The sequence below is a fragment of the Eulemur rufifrons genome, chromosome 18 (assembly GCF_041146395.1).
Source record: "Eulemur rufifrons isolate Redbay chromosome 18, OSU_ERuf_1, whole genome shotgun sequence".
NCBI lineage: Eukaryota > Metazoa > Chordata > Mammalia > Primates > Lemuridae > Eulemur > Eulemur rufifrons.
Window position 1 is genome coordinate 63772658 of NC_091000.1, and position 12571 is coordinate 63785228.

The 12571-nt window shown below is 35.1% G+C and overlaps 1 protein-coding gene across 3 annotated transcripts in view; it reads left to right on the plus strand.

The window, feature by feature from the left end:
* Nucleotides 1-12571, plus strand: part of BLOC1S5 (biogenesis of lysosomal organelles complex 1 subunit 5) — a 40268-nt gene that overhangs the window by 13875 nt on the left and 13822 nt on the right. For all 3 annotated transcript variants that reach the window (XR_011236046.1, XM_069493193.1, XM_069493194.1), the window contains exon 3: nt 4589-4718. Coding sequence is in view for 2 of the 3 variants with exons in the window: in XM_069493193.1 (XP_069349294.1) it covers nt 4589-4718 (130 nt within the window). In the remaining variant the exon portion in view is untranslated. The remainder of the gene's footprint in view (nt 1-4588; nt 4719-12571) is intronic.

Genomic DNA, 12571 nt, shown 5'->3' on the forward strand with positions numbered 1-12571 from the left:
ATGGGCCTAATTTTAGTACTGTTATATCTCAGGGAATAGAGGAGTCCCAAGCAGAGGGAGAGAGATGGGGGAATGGCTGGTCAGTATAGCAGTCAGAACACATATCACATTTATTAAGTTTGCTGTCTTATATAGGCATGGTTGGTGGCACCCCACAAACAATATTTTCATTTGATGTTACTATTTGTAACACCAAAGGTGACTGATCTCAGATCACTATAAGAGATATAATAACGAAAAAGATTGAGATATTTGTGAGAATTATCAAAATGTGACATAGAGACACAAAGTGTACACATGTTCATAAAAAAATGGTATTGATAGACTTGCTCGACAAAGGGCTTCAACAAAGCTTCAATTTGTTAAAAACACAGTATCCGTGGACTGTAATATAATGAGATATGCTTGTATTCACTTACACATATATATGTGTGTCTGTAGTTGTACACATATACATTTATATATGCATATGTATGTATATCCTTATGCTCAAAACAATGGTTGGAAAAATTGTTAAAAATAATTACCTAAAGGGAAAGCAATTGAGGCAAAAGCACAAAGGATAGGAACAAAACCTAGACTTCTTTGAATATATTTTGTTTTACATATGTAGCTTTGGAGCCATGTAAGTATTTTACATAATTTAAAACAATTTAATTTTACTCCTAAACATCAAGTAAAAGCTAAGGAAGCAAACCTGTGTTTCTGGATGATGACATTGCTACTCAGAAATTGTTCCAAGTGACTTTAAAACATAGTAATTTGATTGAACATTCCTAGTGGAATATATATTCAAAATTAAAAATAACACTTTAATTTGTTTTCAGTAATCATTTTGTTGATGCTAGTATTGGTATTGTTATTTGATTGAATCAGTGATTTATAAAATAAGTGATTATGTTGGTGTTTTAAGAACTGGAAAGAAACAGATAAAACAGAGGATGGTAATTAAAAATTCCATAGTCCTGAGTTTGAATTTGGCTATCAGTGTGAACTCAAGATGTATCTTTTCTCTTTAAAAAATACATATTTCCTAGCCTTGTCCACTGAAAGGTTAGAAATAATGACCAGCCCAATAGCGGTGAGCAGCCCTAGTGCTCAGTCTCTGAATTCCATTTCTAAATCCTAGTAGTGGTTAGATACCTTCTGATTCCACGTCTAGAGCAGGAAGTGTAAAGGATGAATCTGGAACATCAGGTCATGCTGGAAAACGAAGAAGCGGCTAAAAATTACTGGAGTTTTATCTGAAGCATTCCAGAACCAGCTTGAATAGGCACCCACTGGACAAAGCTAGGACAATCTGAGTACCAATGAAAAGAAATACTGTAATGGACTGAAAATTTTTAAATATGTTTGAATCTAGGAGTCATAGGGATGTGTACAAACAAACAAGAAAAAACTTTCTAATCACCTTTAGAGAATGAATACTAGGCAACCAACTCATTTTTGAAACTGGGAAATAAGTGTTTTATTTTGCCTTTCGTACGTGAACGTTCCTCAGAGAAACCAAATAGCTGACGAGGAGCAGTTTCTCTTCATAGAAGTATTCCTGCTAATTGATGAAGACAGAACACTACCAACATCCTGTTAAAGAGTATACAACCCACCTCCAAAAAATTCTTGCAAACGAAAACAAAACTCTTAATCTGATCAAGCCTTTAGTTCTAAGGACTAATTTACAGGAAAAAGAAGAGACAGAGGAGTATGTTAAATTACACCATAGGGATTCATTCAGCAAAAATCAGACTGGGAAACTCTACAGAACAAATGACTCACTTTTTTCAACAAATTGCAAGGAAAAAAATAGAGGGGAAATCTATTGATTAAAAAGGACTTAAACATATTGACCAATTGCAATGTATAAATCTTATTTAGATTTTGGTTCAAATATGTTGGGGGATAAAAGGGCATTTGTAAGACATTTGAGAGAATGTGAACACTACCTTTATATTTAACGTCATTAAAAAATTATTGTTGACTGTGTGTGTGAATGTGTGAGAGAACAGTTGGTCTTATTGGTTTTTTTTAATGAGAACTATTGTCTTGTAAAGATATTAATATATGTTGAAATATTTATAGTTGAAATGATATACTATCTAGGATTTGCTTCAAAATAATCTAGGAGGAATATATGGGGCATTATAGAGGGAACAAAGTCAGTCATCAGTTGAGAATTGTTGATGCTTGGTGATTAGTACATGAGGGCTCATTATATTATTCTCTCTCAACTTTTACATTTTTAATTTGTTACAGTGGAAAAATTAGAAAAAGTAAGAAAGTCACTACAGCTGCTACATTAGAATGACTCAAAACATAACAAAAACCCCAGTAATATAACTAACTTATTATTTTCTTACAATCAAGTTTACTACCCTTTTTTAAGTAAGCTTTTTGTTTTGTGTTAATTTTAGAGTTGCAGAAAAATTGCTAAGAGAGTTCCCATATACCCTTCACCCAATTTCTCCCATTATTAATGTCTTAGATTATCATGTTACATTTGTAAAATCTAAGAAACTGACATTGGTACATTACTGTTAATGAAACACCAGACTTTATTTGATTTCACCAGTTTTTCCACTAAAGTCCTCTTGCTGTTCCAAGATCTCATCCAGGGTACGACATTGCATTTAATTATCATGTCACCCTAGTTTTCTTGGATCTGTGACAGGTTCTCAGTCTTTGTTTTTCATGGCCTTTATAGTCTCGAGTAGTAGTCAGGTATCCTATAGAACTGCTGTCCCCAACCCCTGGGCTAGGGCCTGTTAAGAACCAAGCTGGGCATCACTGCCTGAGCTGCGCCCCACCCTGTCTGTTCATAGAAAAATTGTCTTTAATGAAACTTAGCAACTGCGCTGCACAGCAGGAGGTGAGTGGCCAGCAAGCAAAGCTTCTATATTTACGGCCAACCCCCCTGCTGCCCTCCACCTCTCTGTGGAAAAATTGTCTTCCATGAAACCAGTCCCTGGTACCAAAAAGGTTGAGGACCTCTGCTATAGAATGTCTCCCAATCTGGATTTGTTTTTTGTTTTTCTTGTGATTAGACTGGAGTTAATGGGTATTGGGGAAGAATACACACAGAGGTAAAGTACCTTCTCATCACATTACTTCAAGGCATACATATTATAACATGACACCACTAACAACATGAACCTTCATGGCTTAGTTGAAGTAGCGTTTGCTAGGATTCTCCCCTATAATGTTAATATTTTTCCCTTTGCCTGTTCTATTTTTTAGAAGCGAGTCACTAAGTCTAGCCCACCTTCAAGTTGGGCAGGGAGGGTGGTTAAGCTCTACTTTCTGGAAGGGAGATATGTAGGGGGTTTCTAAGACCACCTGCAGGTTCAGTGATTCACTAGAGAAACTCACAGAACTCCACATAGGGTCATACTCACGGCTAAGCTTTATTATGGTAAAAGGATACAGAACAAAATCAGCAAAGGGAAAAGGTGCCGGGGGAGAGTCTGGAGGAAACCAGGCAGAAGCTTCCAAGAGTCCTCTCCCAGTGGAGTCACACAGGATGCCCTTAACTCCCCAGCAACCAGTTGTGTCAATACATATAAAATGTAATCTATCAGGGAAGCTTGCCTGAGCCTAGGAGTCCACGGTTTTTACTGGGGACTGGTCAAGCAGGCATCCTCTGCCTAGCATGTACCAAACTTCCAGACTTCCAGAAGGAAAGAGGTGTTTAGCATTAACCACACTATTTGTACAAACCATTTAGCACAGTGAGCTACTTTTATAATTTACAGAAAGTTTTATACCATTGTAGGGAACTATTTACTAGTCAAGTTTCTAGCCTCTAGCCAGGGCCAACCTTGCAAGCAGGCCTCTCTGAAGATAGCAATCACAGGCCTTTGATGGTAATTCTTTTCTGCATAGGGAAATATCTACATATCATTACTTTTACCAGCCATTTTTATTTTGAGGAAAAAAAAAAGAATCAGATAAAAATAGTGCATAGGCAGGGTATGTTAGCTCACGTCTATAATCCTAGCACTTTGGGAGGCCAAGGCAGGAGGATCATTTGAGGTCAGGAGTTCAAGACCATCCTGAGCAAGAGCTAGACTCATCTCTACAAAAAAATAGAAAAATTAGCCGGGCATGGTGGCACGTGCCTATAGTCCCAGGAGTTTGAGATTGGAGTGAGCTATGGTGACACCACTGTACTCTAGCCTGGGTGACAGAGTGAGACCCTGTCTCAAAAAAAAAAAAAAGCACATAATAATAGAAGCTATATGATAGTAAGAATGACAAAATGAAACTTAAAATCAGATCCAGGGTATCTAATTTCTTTATAATGGAATGTGTGGCAATCTAGACCATTTTTCTTATTCTTTTAGTATTTCTCTTGCCCATTTTTAAACATTGCTATAAAAATATTACACATATTGCAACTTTTGGAGTGTTTCATAATTTTAAAAAATGCCTCCAGGTTGTAAGGCATTTATTGCCAAATAATTAGAAGAAGGCTGTGTAAATTTCAGTAGTAAGTAATAACATAACAACCAAAACCTAGGTGGAGATCCGAGAAAGTAATTACTAAGATTTAAGACGCAATATGTATTAGTCATTTACTTTCTTTTAATAGGAAAAACGTGGCCTTCGAGAAATGCGAGTTCTTGAAAATTTGAAGAATATGGTCCATGAAACAAATGAACATACTCTTCCCAAATGTAGAGAAACAATGCAGGACAACTTAAGCCAAGTTCTCCAGAGATGTAAGCCAGCGATCTTTTTATTATTGCTTTTCATTTCAAATGAGTGCTACGTCAAAATGTATTTTCTTGAGTATTATGGTGGGAGCTGGAGAAGGAGAGTTAACCTGTATATATGAGAGGGAAGCCCAGTCACAGAGAAAGTGGTTGTCTAGTGATTAATGTATGTTGCCATTGTTGTTAAGAGCATTAATCTCCAAAGCAAGATGTGTGCTTCTGCAGTACACAAAACAATCCTTTTAGTATGTGAGAAATTTTTTAAATGTTTTACCTTTTTTCAGAAAAAATTTATCTGTAAGAAAAAAATTTGATGGCCAGGAATTTGGAGGATATGAAATGAACTTCTTTTTTAAATAGACTACTAGAAGTTTTAGCTTTTTTAAAAAAAAAAATCTTTTCATAAATGTATTTTATCATTTTTCATTAAGGAAAATATTTTAATGGGGAGAGATCATTGATCAAAAGGAATATATATTAATATTCTTTAATATCAAACTATAACATAAAAGTTTGATTAGTAACTGCTTTTAAAATTAGAAGTATATAAGAAACTCAAGGCTTCTTCTTATCTGTATTGACAAGAATCAGCTTGTCCAAGGAAGGTTAATGATGAATTAACTAGAGTGCACAATGGAAGCATATCTTTTGGGGTGTAAAAAACCAAAACTGACCTGTAATGAATGGCCAGTGAAGGAAAGCAGCAGAGAGACCTTGGTAAATAAATGACCTTGGTAAACAAGCCTTTGTGTCCAAGTCCAAGTTGTGCACTCTTGTGTACTCTAATTCTAAAAGGAAGTTGGAAAGGATAGCTCTCCCAAGATCACATTTGGTTTCTTTGAGTGGAACAGCAGAAAGTCTAAAATTGACTTTAGACTTTTTCATTTTACTACAAACATGCCCTTGTTTGTTCATGTTGTCACGTCCTTAACCCTGACAAATGTTCTAGGTATTATGCTAAAGGGAAAACTCCAGTTATTATCAATAAGAATGTTTATGTATGTGTTTAGACATGCTTATCAATTCCCTTTTTCATACATTGAGTATATAAAAGTAAAGTGTATAAAACTCAGTGAAAAACTATGAACAGTTATTTTGACTTGTTTCATTCTTGGGGTAAAGTTATTTCTGATGTGAGGAGTAGCCTCTTAAAAGTATAGTCTTCCTAGTGAAATAGAAAATATTGCTGGTAATTGGGAATCCACATTGTAAATGTATTTTCTTGAATGTCAGAATTAAAATACACAAAATACAAAATAATTAAGGTTTTGACATCCATGGACTACTTTGGGTCTTATTTTTAGCTTTAGAAACAAAGCATTGGCTTTTGGAGCAGTTTTCTTGCTAGAAATAGTGAAAGTTTCTTCAGTAGGTTTCAACATAAGTATTTTCTGATACCTATTATGCAGAATGTCACAAGTATAATGGAGATAATTATCTGCCTTTAAAACTGATATAGTTTTAAAAATTAGCCTGAGCTCAGCTGTCTTTCCTGGCAAATTTCATGTTTAAAAACTTAACATTTTGAATCATGTGCTGACTTGTTTATTTTCACTACTAATTGATAAAGGAGTGGTACAAAATGTTAAGCATTTTTTATATACTCATTGGCCATTTGTATGTCTTCCATCGAGAAATGTCTATTGAGATCTTTTGTCTGTTTTTTAATCGGATTATTTGGATTTTTGCTATTGTGTTGTTTGAGCTTATGTATTCTGGTTGTTAATTCTTTCAGATCGGTAGCTTGCAAATATTTTCTCTCATTCTGTGGGTTGTCGCTTCACTTTGTTGATTGTTTCCTTTGCTGTGCAGAAGCTTTTTAGCTTGATGTAATCCCAATTGTCTATTTTTGCTATGGTTGCTTGTGCTTTTGAGGTCTTACTCAAAAAGTCTTTACTCCAATGTCTTGGAGCATTTGCCCAGTGTTCTCTTCTAGTAGTTTTATAGTTTCAGGTTTTAGATTTAAGTCTTTAATCTACTTTGAGTTGATTTTTGTATATTGTGAAAGATAGGGTCTAGTTTCATTTTTCTGCATATGGTTATCCAGTTTTCCCAGCATCATTTATTGAAGAGACTGTCCTTTCCCTGTTGCATGTTTTTGGCACTTGTGTTGCAAATGAGTTGGCTTTAAATGTGTGGATTTATATCTGGGTTCCCTATTCTGTTTCATTGGTCTATGTGTCTGTTTTTTTGCCAGTACCATATTTTGTTGTGAATTTTGAAGTCAGATAGTCTTTTTGCTCAGAATTTCTTGGGGTCTTTTATGGTTCCACATAAATTTTAGGATTTTTTTTTTTTTCTATTTCCACGGGGAATGTCATTGGTATTTTAATAGGGATTGCATTGAATCTGTAAATTACTTAAAGTAATATTGTCATTTTAACAATATTAATTCTTCTTGTCTATGAGCATGGAACTTCTTTTATTGATTTGTGTCCTCTTGAATTTTTTGATCAGTGTTTTATAATTTTCCTTGTATAATTCTTTCACTTCTTTGGCTAAACTGATACCTAGGTATTTTATATTCTTTGTAGCTATTGTAAGTGGGATTACTTTCTTGATTTCTTTTTCAGATTGTTCATTGTTGGTGTATATAAATGCTACTGATTTTTGTATGTTGGTTTTGTATCAAGCAGCTTTATTGAATTGTTTATCAGTTTTTGTAGTTTTTGGTAGAGTCTTTAGATTTTTCTAAGTATAAGATTGTGTCATCTATGAACAAGTCTAACTTGACTTCTTTCTTTCCAATTTAGATGCTCTTTATTTCTTTCTCTCACCTAATTGCTCTGGCCAGGACTTCCAGTATTATGTTGAATAAAAGTAGTGAAAGTGGACTTCCTTGTCTTGTTCTAGATCTTAGTGGAAAGGCTTTCAACTTTTCTCCGTTGAGTATGGTGTTAGCTGTGAGTTGGGCATACATGGCTTTTATTATTTTGAGATCTGTTTCTTCTGTACTGAGTTTTTTGAGAGTTTTTATCAAAAAGAGATGTTGAATTTTATCAAATGCTTTTTCAGCATCTATTGAAATAGGATCATATGGTTTTTGTTCTTAGGTCTATCAATGTGATATATTTATTGATTTGTGTATGGTGAACCATCCTTGCAACCCTGGGATGAATCCCACTTGATTATGGTGAATAATCTTTTTAATGTGTTGTTGAATTCTATTTTTAGTATTCTGTTCAGGAATTTTGCATCTATATACATCGATAATATTGGTCTGTAGTTTTCTTTTTTTATCGTGTCTTTGATTTTGATAGCAGGGTAATGCTGGCCTCGTAGAATGAGTTTGGAAGTATTCCCTCTTCGTCAATTTTTTTGAGGAGTTTGAGCAGAATTGGTGTTAATTCTTTTCTAAATATTTGGAAGAATTCATCAGTGAAGCCACAAAGTCCTAGGCTTTTTTTTGATGGGAGACTTTTTATTATGGCTTCAATCCTGTTACTCATTATTAATTTGTTGAGGTTTTCTATTTCTTCATGGTTCAATCTTGGTAGGTTTTGTGTGTCTAGCAATTTATCCATTTCTTTTAGGTTGTCTAATTTGTTGGTGTGTAGTTCATAATAGTCTGTAATAATTCTTTGTATTTCTGTGGTCTCAATTGTTATGTCACCTTTGTCATTTCTGATTTTATTTGAATCTTCTCTCTTTTTTTCTTAGTCTAGCTAAAGATTTGTTGATTTTATTTATCTTTTCAGAAAACTAGCTTTTCATTTCACTGATCATCTATGGGTTTTTTTCTATTTCATTTTAGTCTCAACTTCATTTATTTTTGCTCTGCTCTTTTTTATTTCTTTCCTTCTACTAATTTTGAGTTTGGTTTGTTCTTGCTTTTCTAGTTCCTTGAGGTGCATTGTTAGGTTGTTGGTTTTAAGTCTTTCTACCTTCTTGACATAGACATTTACTGCTATAAACTTCCCTCTTAGCAGTGCTTTTGCCAGAGCCCATGGATTTTGGTATGTGGTATTTCCAGTTTCATTTGTTTCAAGAAATTTTTTAATTTGCTCTTAATTTCTTCCTTGACCCATTGGTTATTCAGGAACATGTTTAATTTCCATGTGTTTTTGTAGTTGATGAGATTCCTCTTGTTATTGATTTCTGGTTTTATTTCATTGTGGTCAGAAAAGATACTTGATATGATTTCTGGTTTTTTGAAATTGTTGAGACTTGTTTTGTGGCTTCTTTGGAGAATGTTACATGTGCTGATGAAATGAATGTGTATTTTGCAGTAGTTGGGTGAAATGTTCTATAAATGTCAATTAGGCTTATTTGGTTTAGTGTGTAGTTTAACTTCAGTGTTTCTTTGTTGATGGTATGTTTGGGTGATCTATTACTGAGAGTGAGGTGTTGAAGTCCTTTACTATTGCACTGTAGTCTATCTCTCCCTTTAGATCTATTAATGTTTGCTTTATATAGTTGGGAGCGCCAATGTTGGCTACGTAGATATTTATAATTCTTACAGCCTCTTGCTGAATTGACCCCATTATCATTATATAGTGACCTTCTTTGTCTTTTTACACAGTTTTTGATTTGTAGTCTATTTTATCTGATATAAATTTAGCCACTCCTCTTTTTTGGTTTCCAGTTGCATGGAATATCTTTTTCCACCCCTTCATTTTCAGTCTGTGTGTGTCTTTATAGGTGAGGTAGGTTTCTTATAGATTGGGTCTTGTTTCTTTATCCATTTAGCCACTCTGTGCCTTTTAATTTGAGAATTGAGTCCATTTGCCTTCAGTATTATTATTGATAAGTAAGAACTTACTGCCATTTTGTTGCTTGTTTATTGCCTCCTGCCCTGTATGGTTTCTATTGGGAAGTCTGTTGCCAGACAAACTGGAGTTCCTTTATATGTTATTTACTTCCTTTCTCTTGCTGCTTTTAGGATCCTGTCTTCTTTTGAGAGTTTGATTATTATATGCCTTAGGGTAGTCTTATTTGGGTCAAATCTGTTTGCTGTTCTTTGACCTTCCTATCTCTGGATATATTTATATCTTTCTCAAGTTTTGGAATGTTTTGTGTCGGTTTTTTTGTTTTGTTTTGTTTTTTTGAATAAATTTTCTACCCCTTGCTCTTGTTCATCTTGAACATCAATAATTCTTAGATTTGGTCTTGAGGTAATTTTCTGTATCACGGAGATAATCTTCGTTTCTTTTTATTCTTTCCTTTTTTCTCTTCTGTGTATTTTCAAAGAGCCTATCTTTGAGCTCACTGATTCTTTCCTCTGCTGGATCCGTTCTGCTGTTGAGAGCTTTTAGTGATTTTTTTTTAGTTCAGCAAATGTATTCATTAGTTCTAGGGTTTCTGTTTAATTTTATTATTATTTCAATTTCTTTGTTAAATTTCCCTGATAAATTTCTGAATTGCTTTTCTGTGTTATCCTGGAGATCACTGAGTTTCCTTAAACTCAGAATTCCTATTTTGAATTCTTAGAGAGTTCACATATCACTACCTTCTTAGGGTCAGTTCCTCTATTTTTGCTTTGTCCATAGGAGGCGAGGTCATGGGTCTCTGTCTGCTGTTGTTTCTTGTGAATGTATGTCTGTGTCTTTGCATTGAAGGGTTATTTATTCCAGTTTTATCTATCTGGCTTGTTTTGGTTTTTATTGGATAAATTTGCTTAGAGATTCTTTGTAATTTACTTGATTTTCTTTTGTGTTCTACTAGGTCACTGCCTCCTTTTCAACAGTAGATAAGATCTTAAGCCCAAATTTTCCTTGGTTCTAGTAAACAGAGTACTACCCATCCTGAGTTGGGGAGGTCTCGAGAGGGTATTCCAGTAGTATGGGAAGGCTGTCTAGGAGTATGTGCCCAGAGGACCTGTGGAATGAACCTCCTACAGCATGCTGCTGCTGAACATCCACTCTGATATGGCATCTCCTTTGACTGAGTTACAGAGCAGAGTTTCCAGGGCTGGGAATGGTAGTTCTACTTACCCCCTTTGTCTCCAGCTGTCCTCAGGGATATTTCTCCCTTTTGGTACTCCCAATGCTTCCCAGCGGTTGAAGTAGGGATAGATTTCCTGCCAGGGAACCCAAGATAGTGGAAAAGTTGGTTGTCTACCTCAATCTCAGTTTTTCCAGTGTAGAGACCAGGAGTTGGGGAAGTTTTCCACACACTTGATGCTGGGTGGATTGAGGGGAGAGGCATCATGGATATGGAAGTTCAATTCTCTTACTGTCTGCTCATAGTTTTTTCACTTCTCCGTGTCCCTCAGACCTCATGGTCATATTTCAGTCCTGGAATATTACTGATGATAATCTCAGCACTGTATATATATATTTTTTATTTTCCGTGGGAAGAGTGAAGCAAGCTTGCTTCTACACCATCATTTTGGAACCAGAAGTCCTGAAATTATTTACTTATGTATGTATTTGAGGTTTCACATAGACACCATAATAGAATGAATTTGTTTCTCTTTTATGTGAGGAAAACCAGGATATGGTTAACTGTGTATGTATCACAATAACTATGTATGTGGTACTAATCTACTTAAATAATTTTTTGGTTAAGAGAAAAGCATTTGATAAATTCTTTTTTTTAATTTCAGGATATTATGGGGGTACAAACATTTTGGTTACATGTTATGATTTTGCCACACCCAAACCATGATTTGAGGCATGCTCTTTCCCCCAACAACGCTCACCATGTCCATTAGTTGTGCATTTACCCACCCCCAACCCCCCAATCCCCAAAGAATATTACTACTATGTGAGCACCTTAGTGTTGATCAGTTAGTGCTAATTTGATGGCGAGTACATGTGGTGCCTATTCTTCCATTCTTGTGATACCTCACTTCAGAGGATGGGCTCAAGCTGTATCCAGGAAAATATAAGAGGTGCTAGATCACCGTCGTTTTTTATAATTGAGTAGTATTCCATTGTATACATATAGCATATTTTATTAATCCACTCATGGATTGATGGGGACTTGGGTTGTTTCCACATCCTTGCAATAGTGAATTGTGCTGCCATAAACATTCGAGTGCAGATGTCTTTATTATAGAATGCCTTTTGTTCCTTTGGGTAGATGCCTAATAGTGCTATTGCTGGATCAAATGGTATTTCTATTTTTAGCTCTTTGAGGTATCTCCAAATTCTTTTCCACAGAGGTTGCACTAGTTTGCAGTCCCACCAGCAGTGTAAGAGTATTCCTATCTCTCCACATCCTCGCCAGCATTTGTTGCTTTGGGAGTTTTTGATAAAGGCCAATCTCACTGGGGTTAGGTGATATCTCGTTGTGGTTTTGATTTACATTTCCCTAATGATTAGAGATGTTGAGCATTTTTTTAAATATATTTGTTGGCCATTATTCTGTCTTCTTTTGAAAAGTTTCTGTCCATGTCTTTTGCCCATTTACTGATGGGGTTGTTTGATTTTTTCTTGTTGATTTTCTTGAGTTCTAGATAGATTCTTGTTATCAGTCCTTTATTGGATGTGTAGAGAGCAAATATTTTCTCCCATTCTGTAGGCTGTCTGTTCGCTCTAATGATAGTTTCCTTGACTGTGCAAAAGCTTTTTAATTTGATCAGGTCCCATTTATTTATTTTTGTTGCTGCTGTGATTGCTTTGGGTGTCTTCTTCATAAATCCTTTGCCTAGGCTGATGTCTGAAAGAATCTTCCCTACATTTTCTTCTAGGATTCTTAAGGTTTCATGCCTTAGATTTAAGTCTGTTATCCATCTTGAATTGATTTTTATAAGAGGTGAGAGGTGGGGATCGAGTTTCAATCTTCTGCATATAGTTATCCTATTTTCCCAGCACCATTTATTGAAAAGAGATTCTTTTCCCCAATGTATATTTTTGTCTGCTTTGTCAAAGACTAGACAATGTGCAGATGGTTTTATCTCTGGATTCTCAGTC